At 42.0% G+C, this 19,523-nt stretch overlaps 1 protein-coding gene and 1 non-coding gene across 2 annotated transcripts in view; both read left to right on the forward strand.

The window, feature by feature from the left end:
- The window catches only part of LOC136133810 (immunoglobulin kappa light chain-like), an 81,213-nt gene extending 62,190 nt beyond the window's left edge, over nucleotides 1–19,023 (forward strand). Inside the window, exons 4-5 of the mRNA XM_065891181.1 lie at nucleotides 15,339–15,391; nucleotides 18,701–19,023. Coding sequence (XP_065747253.1) covers nucleotides 15,339–15,391; nucleotides 18,701–19,023 — 376 coding nt within the window. The remainder of the gene's footprint in view (nucleotides 1–15,338; nucleotides 15,392–18,700) is intronic.
- TRNAE-CUC (transfer RNA glutamic acid (anticodon CUC)) lies at nucleotides 9,337–9,409 on the forward strand. The gene has a single exon. It is a non-coding gene; the product is annotated as a tRNA-Glu (tRNA).
- Nucleotides 19,024–19,523: the final 500 nt, after the last annotated feature.

Below are 19,523 nucleotides of genomic sequence, written 5' to 3' on the forward strand. Positions count from 1 at the left end.
ACAGGAGAGACCCTGCACCCATCTAGAGAATATTTGATAAGATATGTGGTTCTCCATGTTCTTCAAGGATCTGTACATATTTTGTCATACCTCATGACATTATGTTACTGCTGTCTGCACAACAGTGGACCCCAGCAGTACTAGTGTGGAGAAAAAAGGAAGGAAGGAAGGGAGGGAGGGAGGGAGGAGATACTTGTTGATTTATCCATAAACATTCTAATTTTTCTAATTAAATTATATATCCAAGTAGTTTCAATGTGACATATTCCCAAATATACATATTTATCAAATTCAGTTTGAAGAGCAATCACTGAGTACTCAGTACAGAGGCACGATGGCGAATACAGAAGTATTTCAAGCTGTTCAAATATGATTATAAAATTCCATGATGTAAGGCAGGATGTGGGAGGTATGATAAATACCACTTTACCAAAGTGATTGCCTACCTACCTGGAGAGTTTGGGTCACTCGGGTTTTACCCTCTCCTTCAAAAGCCAAAATCTCTTAGGCAGCAATGGAGAACTTCATTATGTGTAAAGCTCACCATCCACAAAGCCTCCATTCTAGCCTGGAACTCCAGCCCGATTCAGTGGCTGACTGTGAGGCCAATTTTCCTTTCCTAATCAGTAGTCTTGCAACTCATTACAGGAGCTTTAAGCTGAAGATGGCCTTTGTCAGCCTGTGTCCCTCAGAGACAGCATGGGACAGAAACCCTACCCTCCACTGCCAATTAGAACTTCACACAAGTGAAAAACAAATTTCCAGTGCATTAAGTCACTGAAGCTTTGGATCGTATCTATTAGAGTAGCTATCACTGCTCTTAGTTAATGCACTTATCAGGCTGAAGATTATTGCAACTAGCAGCGTTTAGTGGAAATCACAAACTGGTTCTTAGAAGGCAAAGGTTTAGACCCTGACTGTGCTCCTACAACCTCAGTATCATTAAGGGGGCCTTTGTTTCCTCAGTTATAAAAGTCAATAGTTAAGGCTCTTTTCTATATTAAATGGGATGTTTGTATCCTGACTGAGTTCCGGAGCAGCTGTCACGCTGAAGAAAGAAACGTGTTTTCATGCTGCACAGACTCATTTTTCATTCTGTCATTGGATTTCAGAAAATGCATTAAAATGTCTCCTCCGACTTAAGGGAAACAGATGGCAACTGTGCAAACAATTTTCCTGGTTTACGAAGGTTTTGCAAAGTGCCTCAGGAAATTTAATGGAAGTACTTTAATTGGGAGGCAAGGCTCTACAAAGACCCTCCAAGATCACACTAAGCCTATATACTATTCAGTCTAACATGGTCCCAGGCTCAGCTGCAGCCCAGACAGTCCCAGTTAAGGCACCACCTTCAGAAGCAGTTTTCAGGGCTTCAGAAATTACCGAAAGTGATCACCAGAGGGCGCGCCAGAGCAAGAGAGGAGAAAACAGCAAGTACCATGTGACTGCTGAACAATCCTTGTTCATTTCACTCATTCATTTGGGTAAACATGTATTGGACACCAAGTGTATGCCAGACACTTGTTAATCACGGAGAGTGCAGCGGTGAGTGCGATCCCTCATGAGATGCCTGTGCGATGCAAGAAATAATGAGGGATGTGAAGAATATTCTTTTTCATAGAAGTGGAAGATATGATATCCTGGGCAGAGACAAGTGTCAATGATACGTTGTGCGTGGTTATTTCTGCGATCTTGGTTTTTCCCTAGGTTGATGTATCCCGGTGTACGTGCCTTACATTTGGGTAGACTCCTCCTGGTTTCTGGTATTAATTTCGTCAGCTACTCCTTGTCTAGTACTTATCCAAATTCCCAGCCACGCCAATTACAAGATTGATTAAATATTTACCCTTTCTCCTCACTTCACTTTAAAGGGCCATGAAATTTGCGGTTCAAGGAATAGAGATGAGCCTTTCTAATCTGTAAGGGTCCTAGGTTTCATTTGAGGACTGCTCCAGTCCACTTGCAGTATCACAGTCATGCCAACTCAGAGAATAAATTGAAAAGTATTCCATATCTGTGTATCTCCTTGACATAGGACTTATCAGTTTCAAAAAAAAAAAAAAGCTTATAAAGAAACTGCTTGAAAACTGTCTTGTATTAGGTTCTTTTGGAGGAGGTAGGTCTTTGACAAACTCCTCAATTTCTTCTAAAATTAGTGTCTATCTCTTCTTGGGCGAATTACTCCATTTATTTTGGGAGATAAGGAATTGTGCCCTTCATTTAGATGTTCAAAAAAGCAAAAGCCTATCTGGGGGAAGGGGAAATTGGATGAAGGTGGTCAAAAGGTACAAACTTCCAGTTATAAGATAAATAAGTACTAGGGATGTAACGTACAACCTGATAAAGATAATTAACACTGCTGTGTGTTACATAGGAAAGCTGTTAAGAGAGTAAACCCTAAATTCTCATCGCAAGGAAAAGGATGTGTTTTCTACTTCTTTAATATTGTCTCTGTATGAGATGATGGATGTTCACTAAACTTATAGGGATCATCATTCCATGACGTTTGTAAGTCAAATCATGATGCTGTATGCCTTAAACTTACACAGTGCTGTACACCAATTATATCTCAATAAAACTGGAAGAAAATATTAAAAATTTAAAAACAAAAATAAAATTTTAAAAGAGCAAAAATGGCCTAGGGGGGCTTTAATCTGAATATGGGTAGAAAATGAGAAGAATAAACATTCTATCAAACCAACCCTGCCTAACCTAGAAACCCTGGACAAGTGGGTTTCTGGAAAATGAAGTAAGAGGACGAGTCAAGCATGAAGTGAGGAGGGGCAGAGAGAAGGCAATGGTACAGGAATCATGACAGCAGTCAGGGAGATCAATAATCCCATTGCAATAAGAATCTGAAACAGGAAGGGACCACACATTTGAGAAGCTTCTGAGAATCCTTGAAAAGGTGGAGCCTTCACCAACATGTCACAGGGGGACCCGGGCAGTTTTATTTGAATAACAAAAAAGGGTGAAATAACTGATTAATGAATAAACAAAATGTGGTATATCCATGCAGTGGGATATTATTCATGCTACAGCAGAGATGAACCTTGAAAACATTAGGCTAAGTGAAAGAAGCCAAACACAAAAGACCACCTATTATGATTCTACTTTTATGGACCGTTCAGAATGAGAAAATACAGAGAAACAGGAAGTAGATTAGCAGTTGCCAGCAGCCGGGAAGGATGAGAATACTAAGAGGTGGTAGAGAAGGAGAACGGGGTTTCTTTTTCGAGGTGATGAAAATATTCCCAAATTATGATGACGGTTGCATGTGTAGTGTGATATGGTGAATATACTAAAAAACACTGAGCTGTGTATTTTAAATGGGTGGATTGTATGGCATGTAAATTATATCTCAATAGCGAGGTTACCCCCAAGTCACTACCAAAAAAGGAAATGGAAAAAAATAATAGTGAGGATGGCCCAGAAGGCTGGAAGAATGCGGGAAATCCAGGCAGCACGTGCTTTAATTCTTTTGTTTTGTTTTTTGTTTTTTTTTTTGTGGTACGCGGACCTCTCACTGCTGTGGCTTCTCCCGTTGCGGAGCACAGGCTCCGGACGTGCAGGCTCAGCGGCCATGGCGCATGTGCCCAGCCACTCCGCGGCACGTGGGATCTTCCCGGACCGGGGCACGAACCCGTATCCCCTGCATCGGCAGGCAGACTCTCAACCACTGTGCCACCAGGGAAGCCCTGCTTTAATTCTTAAAAGCTTTTTGGTATGCTGTAATCTCTTTCTCATTCTCAATGTCTATATGTGTTTTTCTCTTTTTCCTTGGTCACACTGTCTAGAAATTTGTCTATTTTATTGATCATTTTCAAATAAATATCTCTTGGTTTTATTCACCAAAATAGCTTTGTCTTTTATGTGCTTCTGTTTTTATTTTTACTAATTATGTCCTTCTACCTTCTTTTGGTTCATCTTGTTCTGTGGCTAGCTCCTTGAGTTTAATGCTTAGTTTATTATGTTTGATCTCCTGGCTCTTTTTCTTTAATAAATTTATTTATTTTATTTTTGGCTGCATTGGGTTTTCGTTGCTGCGCGCAGGCTTTCTCTAGTTGCGGCGAGCTGGGGCTACTCTTCGTTGCGGTGCGCGTGCTTCTCATTGCGGTGGCTTCTCGTTGCAGTGGCTTCTCTCGTTGTGGAGCACAGGCTCTAGGCATGCGGGCTTCAGTAGTTATGGTGCGTGGGCTCAGTAGTTGTGGCTCGCGGGCTCTGGAGCACAGGCTCAGAAGTTGTGGTGCACGGGTTTAGTTGCTCCGCGGCATGTTAGTTGCTCCAGCATGCTTCCCGGACCAGGGCTCGAACCCGTGACCCCTGCATTGGCAGGCAGATTCTTAACCACTGTGCCACCAGGGAAGTCCTCTTGGCTCTTTAATCAGTAAAGAAAACACATTTTCATTTGAGACCCACTTTGATTCCATCCCATGAATTTTAATATGCAGTATTAAATACTAAGAGCATTTAATAAATACTTAATATTTAATAAATAAAATACTGCATTTTAATATGCAGTACTCTCACTGTTGTTGACGCTTCAATAATTCGTTGCTCTGTAATTTGATACATTTCTTTTTAAGATTTTTAGAGTGGTCATTTTTTAATTTCCAAGTCAGTAATCTGTTAGTTGGCTACTTTATGGCTAAGTTCTAGGTTTATTGCGTTGTGGTAAAGATATTGTGACCAAAATGATTTCTACTTTGGGACAATGTATAAATGTTTCATTCTCTTTTTGGCCCAGTACACAGCTAAATGTTATAAATATTCCATAGGCATTTGAAAAGGTTATGTTTTCAATGTTATATACCCAATTATCTACTGATACATATGTGTGTGTGTGTGCGTGTGTGTGTATTATATATATACGCATATATATTAAAATGAATTGAGACATATATCTTTTTCTTTTTCTAATGGGGGTCAGTGTGTGGATTAGAAAGGATCTATTTGAAGCTTGTGCTTCTCCACCAGGGAACTTAGACAGAAATATTCTCAGCTACTTTTGGAAATGTGCCTTATTACATAAACACACTTGGGAAAGAGGCAAATAATCTTTAACATGTTGATGCCGGCAAAATTATTTCACACTATTGTCAGTTCTGTTATTCCACACCGGATAGGATGATGGGCCTGGGAAGGAATGAAGAAGGGAGAGAGATTCCAGTTTTCATTGTGTTGGTCCCAACTTCTTTGTCTATATAGAAAGTCTTCTTCTCTGCTACTTACTAAATGTAACCTTGGACAAGTTACTTAAGATCATCCTACACCAGTTTCCTCATCTCTTACATGAAGAAAGCAACTATCTAACAGAATTAATCTCACAATCAAAAACAGTGATATATATATATAAAGCACTTAGCACAATACTGACTGCCAGTAATAGTTTAATAAAAACACCTATTATTCCCAATAGGCAGGAAAAAAAAAAAAGAAAGTCTTCTGGTGTAATCGTCATTTTCTCAAGTTCTTACTGTGTCTCTAATAAAAATTTTTAATGTATTTTGATGCATTTTGACTCAGTATAAAAGTCCACCACTATTAAATCTTCTTGGTAAATTGTATCTTTTATCTATAGTCAAAATATCCTAATTCACCAGCTGAGGATTCGAAATACACGGAAGAACAGACAGCAATGGACATTCCGTTTCCTAACTGCATCCTTGCACTTCCTAAGAGCAAATGACCCTCCCCTTTTGAGGAATTACTTCTTTCTGATTAGGTGGATTCAGCTGAGGATGTCATGGGACCGACACTTTCCTTAGCCAAGGGGTAGCCCTTGACCCAAGCTAGGCTAAACAAACCTCCCCGCTTGCTGAATCTGGAGGAAAAGGACCCAGAGGCTGAAAGCATTTCATTCTATCTAATCACTCAACCTGAGCAGGCTGTTCCTGACATAAGAACATTTGAGGATGAACGTGAACATAAGTTAGAGTCTTGGAGGCACTGCCGTGACTTCAAGTGAGTTTTGACCCTCCCCACCTTCCTTCCCACCACGGCCACCACCAGCCTCTCTCTCAGCCCCTAATGGTCCCTGAGCCCCAAGGGACACAGCCCTCCTTGGGCCCCAAGCCCACCCATTTCCTGTCCTTGGGAAAACTGGCAGTCTCAATACCCAGTGCCTTGCTCTCATGCTTTGCAAATGAAATTCACAAAAACAGAACAATCTGATATAAACGTATTTCGCGCGGTCTGAGCTCTTCAGTCTTTTTATTATATCTGATTTTGTCCCTGGAAGTGTTCTTTCCTCTAATTCTATTTCTCCAGTATTACACATTGTCCTTCCTTCAGTTAGCAGTTGACAATCCTCATCCATTGCATTAGTCGTTTCAATCATTTTATGTATTAGTTTTAAATACATCTCTTTTCAACAACATAGGGCCGGATTTGTGGGTTACATTCACTGTTCTTGGTCTTTCGGTTGTAAAGTTTTTCTCATTTATATTGTCAAGGTACAAATTTTTCCAAAACAATTAAAGTTCTCATGCATATAGATCGTGAGCATGTATCAAAGATTCATTTAATTTATTGATGACAGAACCAGATGATAAAGCTGGTGAAAGGAGGCCAAAGATACACACACACACACACCTATGAAGGCTAGAATAAGATTGCTAAACAAGATTCAAAACTGGTTAACGTCCTACAGAGCAATAAAACCATAAGGCTTGGAGTGGTCTTCCCGGACAAAAATCATTTGTCATTTTCATGATATCAGTTTTTTCTAGGCTAATAGCTAACTTTTTGGAATCTAGTTTTTTTTTTTTTTTGCGGTACGCGGGCCTCTCACCGCCGCGGCCCCTCCGGTTGCGGAGCACAGGCTCCGGGCGTGCAGGCTCAGCGGCCATGGCTCACGGGCCCAGCCGCTCCGTGGCATGTGGGATCTTCCCGTACCGGGGCACGAACCCATGTACCCTGCGTCGGCAGGCGGACTCTCAACCACTGCGCCACCAGGGAAGCCCTGGAATCTAGTTTTTAATCAGTAATAAATACAAGTCAAACAAACTTTATTTCTCTAGCAAATCAAAGGACCTTGAAAGGACATATAGGGTTGAAGAAAAATCATGTATGACAGTTATTAAAGAATGGTAAGGCTTTGGAATTCCCTGGCAGTCCAGTGGCTGGGATTCCTCTCTTTCACTGCCAAGTGCCCAGGTTCGACCCCTGGTCAAGGCTCCCACGAGCCACGCAGCACAGCCAGAAAAATAAAAAATGGTAAGACAGACCCTATTCCAGACCATTACCATCATAAGTGTAGGGACCACCACGCAGCAAAGGGGTTATACAGAAGGGGAGAGAGATTGGGCTTCAGATACAAGGACTAGTGGGAATTTATAGCCAAGGAGCAGGGTAGGGGTCAGTGGATAGACAATTTCTAAGAGGAAACATCAGGGGTAATTCTGATTCTGGCTGAACCAACCTGATGGGAGCCTTGCTGAAGGCAGACCAGGGTCCTCAGACATTACCTGGGAGATGATGGAACATAAGGAACTCAGTTAGATACCAAGGAGGATGCAGGATGGGGAATTCTGGTTAAATTGACGTAGCAGGATTCTTGCTAAAACTGGACAATGCAGTGATAAACACAGAAGCCCAAAATTCAGGGCCTGCTTGAGAAGAGAGTTCAGAGGAGCCTGAGTAGAGTTTGGTCAAGGAGAGAATTTTTCTCAGTAGTCATCATTTTGCCTTATCTTCAAGCTTTGGATAACTTAACTTTTATTATAGTTTGTTCTATTTGGACTTGGCCTGCCCATCTTATTTTATATTTCAGTTTATCATTATTTTTCTCTTGATTTTTTATTTCCTTGTCCTGAATTTTGCTACTTTGGTTTATTAATTTTTTTTTCTTCTCCTGGTGCTTTGGAACACTTTTTTTTTTTTTTTTGCGGTATGCGGGCCTCTCACTGTTGCGGCCTCTCCCTTTGCGGAGCACAGGCTCCGGACGCGCAGGCTCAGCGGCCATGGCTCATGGGCCCAGCCACTCCGCGGCATGTGGGATCTTCCTGGACCGGGGCACGAACCCATGTCCCCTGCATCGGCAGGCAGACTCTCAACCACTGCGCCACCAGGGAAGCCCTGGAACACTTTTATCCCATTGTTGTTGAATGCCTGTCACTTGACCCCTTTTTATTTCCGTCACTAGTCACATGGCCTGAAGGGCAAGTGTCAGGCGTCCGGGTGTTACTCCACATTCCACCAGCCCCCATCCCACTTCCAGTCCCAATGTCTTTTAACTCTGAGGTGCATGTGATTTTTTTGAGGGCTTTGTGGGGAAAACTAGTGTTGGCTGCTTCAAGGGCCCCTGCCTATTTTTGTGATGGAATGGAAGATTCTAGATTCCAGTTGCTCCATCATTTCAATAATGTAATTTAAATCTGTGCAGTTTCCCCCCATTTTTTTTTCTCCTAACAGGATCCTTTGTGATGCTGCAATCATGGACTCCATTTATTCTCATTTTTATATTTTTTCTGTCATTGCAAAGGGAGCTTGAGAGTGGTAGACAGGTCCAGCATATTAAATGTAAAAGTCCACATTATTCCTTGCTTCAATTGTTGGGTTTCTTGATTTTTCTTTTTGTTTCTTTGTTGTTTGTTTTCTCGCCACCCGGCCCTCTTCCCATCCTTCCCTCTTAGGTTCGGAACTCTAGTCTCAGCCAGGATGATCAGGGCACTTTGGGGTGGAGGGTGCATTGAGGAGAAGGGAGTGATCTGTGCCTCTTTCCCCAGCACCAGACTAATAGCCCTTAAATGCGATGCTGATTAGTATCGGGAGAAGAGCCAGGAACCAGCCTAGTTTAACCCCACTTAGAACCCAAAGGAGCCAACTTAAGAAAGATACAGTTTAAGATGATGAATTAAACTCACACATTCAATCACAATACGCACTTGTTTAAAAAAAAATTAAGGGGCTTCTCTGGTGGCGCAGTGGTTAAGAATCCGCCTGCCGACGCAGGGGACACGGGTTTGAGCCTTGGACCGGGAAGATCCCACACCTCCCAGAGCAACTAAGCCCGTGCGGCACAACTACTGAGCCTGCGCTCTAGAGCCTGTGGGCCACAACTACTGAGCCCGCGCGCCGCAACTACTGAAGCCCGCGTGCCTAGAGCCCGTGCTCTGCAACAAGAGAAGCCACCGTAATGAGAAGCTGGCGCACTGCAACGAAGAGCAGCCCCCGCTCGCCGCGACTAAAGAAAGCCCGTGCGCAGCAACAAAGCCACAACGCAGCCAAAAAGTAAATGAATAAATAAATTCTTTAAAAAAACAACAAAATTTAAAAAAACCTAAAAATAAATTTTTTTTTAAGAAATTATTTTAAAGAAATAAACCCACAGGGAATTCCCTGATGGTCCAGTGGTTAGGACTCTGCACTCTCATTGCCAAGGGTCCGGGTTCAATCCCTGGTCAGGGAACTAAAATCCCACAAGCTTCATGGTGCAGCCAAAATAATAATAATAATAATAAACAAACCTACAAGGACAAGAAGAACAGGGCAGAGTCAACAGCAGCAAAATATCAGGTTGAGTGGTAACCGCCTTAACTGACCTGTGGAGCTGAACAGAAGCTCAGCTTCTCAGAAGAGCTGGTGGAACTAGAAAGCAAAGAGAGATTGAAATCCTTTTGAAATGGGATCAGGATATACATATTAAGGGTATGAGGCAACATCGCAGAGTGGGCAGGAAAGATGCAGAGCCCAGGTCCTTAGTCAAGATAAGCAAGACTGGGGTGGGGGTGGGGCATGGTCAGAGGGGTGGGAGGGGGCACTCAGTGAGGGTCCCTGAGCCAGCACAAAGCAGAGTGGAGTGTCCATAAAGGACCTGAGGATTTTGACAACAAAGGCAAAAAGTGTGAAGAGCCAAACCTGAATTCACGTAACTCCACAGCTGCCTGCGGAGCTGGTCCGCGATGGGTTTCTCTGAGTAGGGTGAGAGGAGACGCAGGGCTGGATGCCAAGCAGACAGACAGGGAGCCAGGGAACTCCAGGGCCGAGCTCAAAGGGCTCATCACTAGTGGAAACCCGCTGCAAACCACAAGCCTCAATATGTAAATCTCCAAGGGTCCATAAGCCCTGGTACGTTGCTGCTGTTGTCTCTTTCACTCTAGAACGTCAAGAAACACCTGCAGCCTTAATGTCCTCGTGGAAACAAGATGAGTGTCTACATTTCCCAGAGTGGGACCAAAATCTTGAGTCATGTTTACGGCACACGCATTTGCACATGGTTGGGCAAAGGACTTTGCTTCTCTCAGCATGTCTCTCTTCAGAGATGAATGGAAAGACACAGCTCCAAAGCAGCGAAGCAGCAGCGAGTTTTCAAGTGACCTCCTCTGCCTCCCTCCTTCCAGGCTAATGGAGCCATCCTTGCCCCCTTGGAGACACAGGGCAGATGTCCATCTGTGGCACTCTAGCCCGAAGACCGGCAATTGATCAGATTCTGAGCACCACTGAATGTGGACTCCAGAATTTCCTCCTATCCTTTTGGAATATCAGCTTAAGTCAAGTACAAATGACAGACAATATGATCCTAAGGAGGGAGGGATCAAACTGAAGTCAAAAGAATCACCTGCCTGGGACTCTATTGTGAACGATGAGCTGAAGAAAACCTTTGAACCACAGACTTCAGGATGGATTATCAGACACAAATATTCAGCAGTCAGGTAGGAAAGCCCCCATCCTTCAACCTTTGCGAAGAGCAAAGTTGTGTCATTGTGTCTCTAAAATGCTGGGTGATTTACTCTATGGTACTGGTGGGAGGCAGACCTCTCAAATAGGCTGGTTAATCATGTCAAATAAAAACCAAAAAAAGGTGTTTTTTGAAATATTAGACCTGAGGAACATTGATAAGATAGCTTATCAAGAGTTTTCAAGGTGGGGCTTGCCTGGTGGTGCAGTGGTTGAGAGTCCGCCTGCCGATGCAGGGGACACGGGTTCGTGCCCTGGTCCGGGAAGATCCCACATGCCGCGGAGCGGCTGGGCCCGTGAGCCATGGCCGCTGAGCCTGCGCGTCCGGAGCCTGTGCTCCGCAGCGGGAGAGGCCACAGCAGTGAGAAGCCTGCGTACCGCAAAAAAAAAAAAAAAGAGCTTTCAGGGTGACTTATAAACATGCACTTAGCCTCTCCCTCTCTCTCTCTCTCTCTCTATCCCCACAAACAGTTTAGAATTTATTCTAAGAATCTAACTTTGTTGCGGGCCACATGGAAAGCAGCTTCAGTGATGAGTTTGCTGGAATTCTCCCCCAAATTTTCTATTTCCATCACTCATGCATAAATCCAAGAACCTCTCAGGCTAGTTTATTGACACGGCCTTTCCTCAGTAAGTCAATCTTATCGAGGTCCATCCTGGACACTCTGTAGAACGGTAGATGCTCACAGATGCTTCTAAGACATCCTTTGCCTTCAAATAATCCATATTACATGTCCTCGTGGAAACGAGATGAGTGTCTGCATTTTCCAGAGTGGGAGCAAACATCCATATTAAGGATCTCAACCACTTCTCAGTGATACACGTGATGTCACAGCAAACATGACAACAACCATCCCTATTGATCCTACTGAGTAAGAGCAACAAACTGGCCTGTGCCACAATGGTTCTTATGACAGCCATCTTTTATCAGTAGCAAATTCTGCTTTATAATTCACTTTCTGCTTGCACGCTTCACTATGTCTCCGATTTACTCACTTAAGAATATACATTTTCCAGCCACACCCACATCTCCTGCACAGAACCAGGAAAACCCCTACCTTTTTGTATTCTTAATCTAAAGATTATAAAAAAATATTTGAAAAACAAAGAAAACGTAAGAATATGTAGATATTATTTAAAAATTATATTTGCACATAAATACTGAGAATTCTACTGGGCGATATCAGACTTTACTTTTTATCACAATTGGTACAGCCTTGGTGTTTCTGAAAGCCACAAAACGAATGTATTCATATAATTTTTAAAAATCAAATAATCTGCAATATACAGGACAGTAGAAAATGTCACTACTCCCCTTTCTTCCACAACAACACACCTCTGTAATCGATTTCAGGAGATAACCACTGAGCACAGTTCATTGTATTCCCTTCAGCAATTAGCCTGTATTCATATCCATACATATTCAGTTAAAATGGGATCACAATATCATACAATACAGACCATTCAGCCTACATCTTTACAATCACCTTCCATGTGACTATACGGAAACCTACTTCATCCTCTTATTGGCTGCTTTGTGCTCCACTGCAAAGCTCTATCATAATTAGTTGATGGTGAAGATGTCAGTTATTTTCTATTTTTTTACCTTTTAAACAACATCTCAATGAGCAGTCTTGTATATACCTTTGAGACTATTTTTCTACTCATTGCCAACCCGGGGACAATCTAAGGAGCTTCTTTTTTCTCCCCTCACCCCAGTGTTTTCTGCCAAGTGTATTGCTTCCACTGGGTGACTTCATTCCCAGGGTCTAATCTGCAGACTGGTGCAACTAAGTGCATGAGCTCTGAGTTGAAATCCCAGCTCTGTCACTCATCACTGCCATGAGCAAGTCACTTAATCTCTCTGCACTCAAGTTTCCTCATCTACAAAATAAGGGATAGAGTAGTTTCTAGTTCCTAAATTTGGAGGGATAATTAAATGTGGTGATCAATGTACAATGTCTGGCACTTCATAAATGCTCAATAAATTTCAACTGTTTTGATTGTTATTGCTTGCATCTCTGCAGAGAAATTCACTTTCTGTCCTCTTTAACATCCATGTTGACTGTGTCCTCAGTCAACTGTTTTTTACACTTAATTTCCACTCTCCTCTCTATCTCCAGTTTGCTTTCTTTCTTCATCTTCTGGTGAAATTCACTGCTGATTCTGCTATTCAAGGTAACTAGCAAAGCTCCCAGTGTCAAAATCAATGAAGGCTACCCTAATCTTCAGAATTAGTATTACGATTTCTTTTGTAAAACTTACTATTGCAGTGGTCTGTATTAGTCCTTGGTCCATTATAATTTATCAGCTCTGATCTATTATTGATTTTCAACTATCTGTGGTAGGATTGTATTTTTGTTTTTCGGGTTTTTTTTTTTTCATTCATTCTGCAAATGTTTGTTGAGCATTTACCAAGTGAAGATGCTGGACTGGGCCTTCCAAATATAAGACAACGAAACATCAACCAGCTTACAATCCAGTAGGGTAGAAAGAATCTGACAGCAGATAAGAGCAACTAGGTGTTCTAGGCCCAGTGACCTGCCTCTGTACTCTACAAAATTGAGTCACTTGCTAGGAGATAACCCAACAGAAGGTCTCTCTTGAGTTGAGTCTTGAAAGACAATTTGTTGTTCACAAGCTCATGGAGGTGAGCAAAAGTGTCTCCAAGAAGAGGGAGAGTTTTGCAAAAGCTGGAGATCACAGAAGTACAGCAAGGACTTGAAGATGCTGGGAGCAATATATGCTAAGGTGGGAATGGAAGGTTAAGAGGGAAACAGGACTGCAATAAGCTGGACTCACAGCAAAATGAGGTCTTCAGGGCCCTTGATGCGGTTACTGTGGAAACACCAAGGCACGCCATGATTCCCTGGCAGCTCCAAAGACAGCATGCACCTGGTTCAGCTCATTGTGGCATGGTGGGTACCCCTCTCGCTCTACCTATCCTGTGACAACAGACAACCAACCAAGTAAAGTCTGCTTTTCTACTCTTTTGATCTTTGTTTTTGTTTCACAGGCCATCTATAGCTTCATTCCTAATTAGATTTCAAAATAAGACATGGGCCTTTGTTTGATATGTATTTAGCCATTTTGAAAAAACATGGTGGCAAAGGAGAGGTTCAAATAGGAAAACATTCTTTATTAATATTATTAACGAAAGAAGCTTAAAAGTTTCATAATGGCATTGAATGAGGTTTATCATTTGCAAAAAGCCCCCCACCCCACAAGAAGGTATAAAGAAGTGCACTTTTTTTTTTTTTTTTTTTTTTTTTGCGGTACGCGGGCCTATCACTGCTGTGGCCTCTCCCACTGCAGAGAACAGTCTCCGGACGTGCAGGCTCAGCGGCCATGGCTCACGGGCCCAGCCGCTCCGCGGCACGTGGGATCCTCCCGGACCGGGGCACAAACCCGTGTCCCCTGCATCGGCAGGCGGACTCCCAACCACTGCGCCACCAGGGAAGCCCAAGAAGTGCACTTTTTAAAATGAGCTTATTTATAAAACAGAAATAGAGTCACAGATGTAGAAAACAAACTTATGGTTACCAAAGGGGAAAGGCAGGGGAGGGATAAATTAGGAGTTTGGGATTAACAGATACACACTACTATATATAAAATAGATAAACAACAAGGTCCTACTGTATAGCCCAGGGAATTATATTCAATATCTTGTAATAATGTATAATGGAAAAGAATGTGAAAAAGAATATATATATATATAAATATATGTATGTGTGTATATAGCTAAATCACTTTGCTGTACACCTGAATCTAGCACAACATTGTAAATCAACTATATTTCAATTGCTTAAAAGTACAGGGTGGTTTTTTTTAATGTGCTTATCTTTCTTTGTAATTTATATTCAACCTACTTTCCAAAAAATAAACAAATTAATAAATAAATAAACAGCAGTCCAGATGTGGGAGACTGCTAAAATATGGGACCATCAGGCCATAGACATAAATAAATCATCTTCTAGGATTTTAGAGCTCACCTAAGAATGACAAACATTCTCTGTCAGGGAAGCCCCAGGGCCTCCACTCCTGCTTGAGAAGGGAGTTAAGCTTCAGTAGCTGACCCAGGGTTCTGCTCTTTGCCGTTTCCGTCTAATTGGTTGCTTTTTGTTCCTTTTTTCGCACGTTTTCATTAATTAGGTGTCAGGGATAAAACAAATTTCATTCCCAGATTAGGTACAGAGGAGGGGAAATTGTTCTACAGGAGGCTAACTGATGACTAATTTTTAAGATTTCCAAACCAAAATAACTGAATTGGGGAAGGGGGCTTGCTGCCCTGTCAGGGTAGGGTTTTGTGCGAGTGGAAGTTAAGGGGAATCACCATGGTTCACCTTCAGCCCAGGGACCACAGTGGAGATTAAATGTGAGCACATTTTTGCTCAGTTATTTGTGAGGTTTTTGTCCTGCTGTATCCTTTGTGCAAATTTGTGACATTTTGGTTAAATGAGCCATTCCTGGTGACCCAAAAGTTAAAAGGCAGAAAACCAGAAGATAGTCAATTTTTAAGCTGAACAGAAAAGTGGATGAATTTGTAAGGAGAGTAGGGTTTGTGGAGAGAAAGGGGAAGAAAAATCTGGATTTTTCTGTGAATTAGCCTTTTTCCTGTGATTGGCTTCAGAGGGAGGTTTTTGATCAGGGGGGTGTGTTAGCTCACTCACTGTGGCTTATACGTTCGGCCAGGGGACCAAGGTGGAAATCAAACGTAAGTGCACTTTTCTACTCCTCTTTCTTATAGAGTCGTGAAATTTGGGGGTTTTCATGCTTGGGGTGTGAGTTGAGGTCACTTTCGAAGAGAATGGGATTCTTCTGAAAATGAGATCAGAAAGGGACTGAAAATCAGGTTGTCTCAGAAGAGCAAAGAGCTAGTTAGTTGACGTGGCATCTAAATGGCCAGATTTTCTCTGTATCCGACAGTCAAATGACTTTAGCAGCAAAAACAGATTTTTGTTGAGGGGAAAGTAATTAAGTTAACGCTGAGGATCACCTTTGGCCAAGGGACACGTCTGGAGATTAAACGTAAGTAATTTTCCTCTACTACCTTCTGAAATGTGTCTGGGTCTAAATGCCAGTGTTGACTTTTAGAGGCTTAAGTATGAGTTTTGTGGAGATGGGTAAATGAGAACATTTCAGATTTTTTATCAGTTTCAGAAGTTAAACTCAGCTCCAAACCTGGGTTTGTAGACAAAAAGATTAATCTACACCGAATGACTCGAAGGGAAAAAAAATTAGTGTCGATGAAAAAGGAATACTTGCAGCTCTAAAAGAGTTAAAGCGAATTAATTTTCATTGAAATTTGCCAAATATTGTATTGATTTTTGCTTGTATGTACAACACGGAAAAGTAGAGAAATGTATTTCTTAGTCTGTTTTCTCTCTTCTGTCCGATATATTATTTTATAAGAATAAAAATCAATAGGATGCATTACGAAATCAGTAAGAAGTTAGAAAAGCATATTTATTTGTGTTAAAGTTGCCGCTTAATTGCGAATCAGAAGCACCGCCATTTTTAGAGGCTAAAATGAGTGCTGAACTGTCAATATTTAGAAATTCTATAGAGATTCTATACCTTAACAGATTACTCTTTTTTAAAAAGCCACATTTCTATATTAGACTAAACTGGAAATGATCTCTTATCATAATGGAGGAAAGACCATTTCCTACCATTTTTGGGTTGTCCCCAAAAGCTCAGTTTTGAAGTAATTTGTTTAAGTGAAGGAAAATAAAATAATTGCGTTTTTCAGATGCCCACGGACATGTAGAAAAATAGGAAATATTTTAATGAGTATGTTCTTTGTTATTACTTGCTGGTGTTTTTATACTGCAGAGGAGGCCGTGGCACAGCTAGGGTGGTCTGTAGACTTCTTGGCGGTCTCTTTTCGTGATTGAATGACGTTGGCGGCCGGGTCCCAGGGCTCTGGTGACGGCGCACCTGGCCGCTAAATGCCGCCAAAGGCCACGGCAACCCCGCGATCGCCTGTTCAGCTGTGCTGTGGCCCTCTTTCCTGACACAGTGATACAAATAATGTCGCTAACGGAAAAGAACAGAAATGTGATGGGCATGAGTTAACATGGGGAAAACAGGGAGAAACCTGATTTTTATTAGCGATTCCAGAAATGAAGTTCACATTATATCCTCTTAATAAAAATTTCCAGTAGAAGACTATAAAGAATTTAAAGCTATTTTTTTGCAGTGATATGTAATTTCTTAAATATCTTCTCATCAAATGTATTTAAGTAATAAAGGCTCAATCCAAATGAAATACATATATATATATGTATATATATATATAAAAATTCTTTCAGGGCAAAATCGACACCAGCAAAAATATAACCAAAGGCCAGCAACAATCTGGCCGTTCAGGTTTTGATCAATTAATTTTTACTGAGTTCAAAATAAATATCATTAAGATATATTTGCTGACAAAAAATCAGATAAATTTGTGACATGTTTTTAATTTTCAGAAATTTAATGGCTTCAGTAGGATTATATTTCAGGTGTACAAAATATCTAACCATATGTAAATGCCATTGATAAAAACTTAATAGAATATATTTTCCAATCCCCACATTCTGTGGTTAGAACATTTTTAATCGGGCTATTTTAATTATATACTCTTTAACATAGTTTAGTTATTTGTTATTGTCATTGTTGTTTACTCCAGGTAATTTCAAAAGCAATACTTGAAAAAGATTATTCTTGGTTTGTGACAACCTGACAGGACTATTTTAGGCCATTTTAAAACTCTTTTCAAACTATTTAAACCATGTAAGTATTTTAAACTGTTCTAAAACTGTATTTAGGGCCTTTTAAACACCTTTTAATAAATTTTAAACTCCATTAGAAAGCTAGTAAGAGGTCTTACAAGAGTTTCCATATCAAATATGCTAATTGTTTAATGCAAGATAGAAAGTTTAAAGCTATCAAAAATTGACCCAAATAGGATATCTTCATAGAATATTTCCTCTCCCTTTTTTCTAGAATTCATATTATTTTGCTACTAAGGCTATTTTATAAAATTCTCTGAAAAAAATAGTGATGATGGTTAAAAGAGAAGAAAGTATCAAAACATTAAAATTTCAGTATCTTATATTAAACTGCTTGGTTAACATGGAGGCTTATAGCTTTATAAAGGTTTATAGCTTTATAAAAATCTCTTCACTTATCTGTGACTTTTCACAGCAAAAGAAGAGTCTTGGTTTGTTATTTAACTCATGCTCTCCCACCTGAGGGCTTGAAGGCCCACAAAGGGGATTCCCAGCAGGCCATCTGCCAGCTGTTCATGGTCAGAAGTGAAGCTAGCCAGTTCCTCCTGGGCAGGTGGCCAAAATTACAGTTGACCCTCCTGGTCTGGCTGAACCTTGCCCCATACGGTGACAGCCATCAGGCCAGGACCCAGGTCTCCCTCTGAGGCCTTGGCGAGGAGTGGGTGAGTTGCTGGCCTGATCGCAGAGGGTGAAGTGGCCGATCCCCCCACCGACCCGGGCCCAGACTGAGTTTGGGGCTCACCCTGCCTGGTGGGTCTGACCCCAACACGCCCGAAGGAAGGCCAGGAAGTGAAAGGCAGCCTGATATCACTGCACAGAACTAGGAGAGGCACAGGGGAAACGATCTGTGCAAGTCCTGTTCTCACTTCTAAACTCTGACGGGTCCAATGAAGTGGTTTTGTTTCTTGGCCTGAAGCACTGGGTTCCCTGCAGGAGGCAGAGAACACAGATGAAGGAGAGAAAGGTAAGGTCAGAAGGGCATGCAAAGAGCTTCGAAAGGCTGCAAAGACTTCAAACAAAACAATTTAGAACTTTCTTAAGGGGTAGGGGCTAGGGAAAAATCTCCCAATCATGGCGATGAGAAATATGCTTCCTGGCTTCCCTAGTTGCTCCCTGGATGCCACAGAATAAGCATGCTGCCCTCTGCATGTCTGTCCCTTACAGTTCCAGGCTCACCCACAAACAATGCACCCAAGTGGAGAACTTCCCCGTTACTTAAACACCACTCCCTATGCTTCCTTCCTCAGGGTCTGATGCTCAGCCATCTGTCTTCCTCTTCCACCCATCTGAACAGCAGTTAGAGACCGGAACTGCCTCTGTCGTGTGCTTAGTGAATAGCTTTTACCCCAAAACTATCAAAGTCAGTTGGAAAGTGGATGGAGTTGTCCAAGCCAGCAACATCCAGGAGAGTTTCACTGAGCAGGACAGCAAGGACAGCACATACAGCCTCAGCAGCACCCTGACGCTGTCCAGGTCCGAGTACGAAAGCCATAGTCTCTATACCTGCGAGGTCAGTCACCAGTCCCTGGCCTCCGCCCTGGTCAAGAGCATCAATAAGGACGAGTGTTAGAGCGAGAGGCCTGCAGGCTCGTCCATCACCTGGGCTGGGTCCCAGCCCCCTTCCTCGCCTCTTCAGGCCTCGGGCCCTTTTCCCTATTGCAGTCCTCCAGCCCATCTCCCCACCTCACCGTCCTCCCCCTCTTTGGCTTTAATCATGCTAACGTTGGGGGGAAAATGAATAAATAAAGTGAATCTTTGCACCTGTGATTTCTCTCTCCTTCCTGAGTTAAGCTTTTTAAACATTGTTTTTCTTTTCCTTTTTTAACATGTTTATTGGAGTATAATTGCTTTACAATGGTGTGTTAGTTTCTGCTTTATAACAAAATGAATCAGCTACACATATACATATGTTCCCATATCTCTTCCCTCTTGCGTCTCCCTCCCTCCCACCCTCCCTATCCCACTCCTCTAGGTGGTCACAAAGCACCAAGCTGATCTCCCTGTGCTATGCCGCTGCTTCCCACTAGCTATCTATTTTACGTTTGGTAGTGTATATATGTCCATGCCACT

The sequence above is a fragment of the Phocoena phocoena genome, chromosome 14, assembly GCF_963924675.1.
Source record: "Phocoena phocoena chromosome 14, mPhoPho1.1, whole genome shotgun sequence".
In the NCBI taxonomy this organism is placed as follows: Eukaryota; Metazoa; Chordata; class Mammalia; order Artiodactyla; family Phocoenidae; genus Phocoena; species Phocoena phocoena.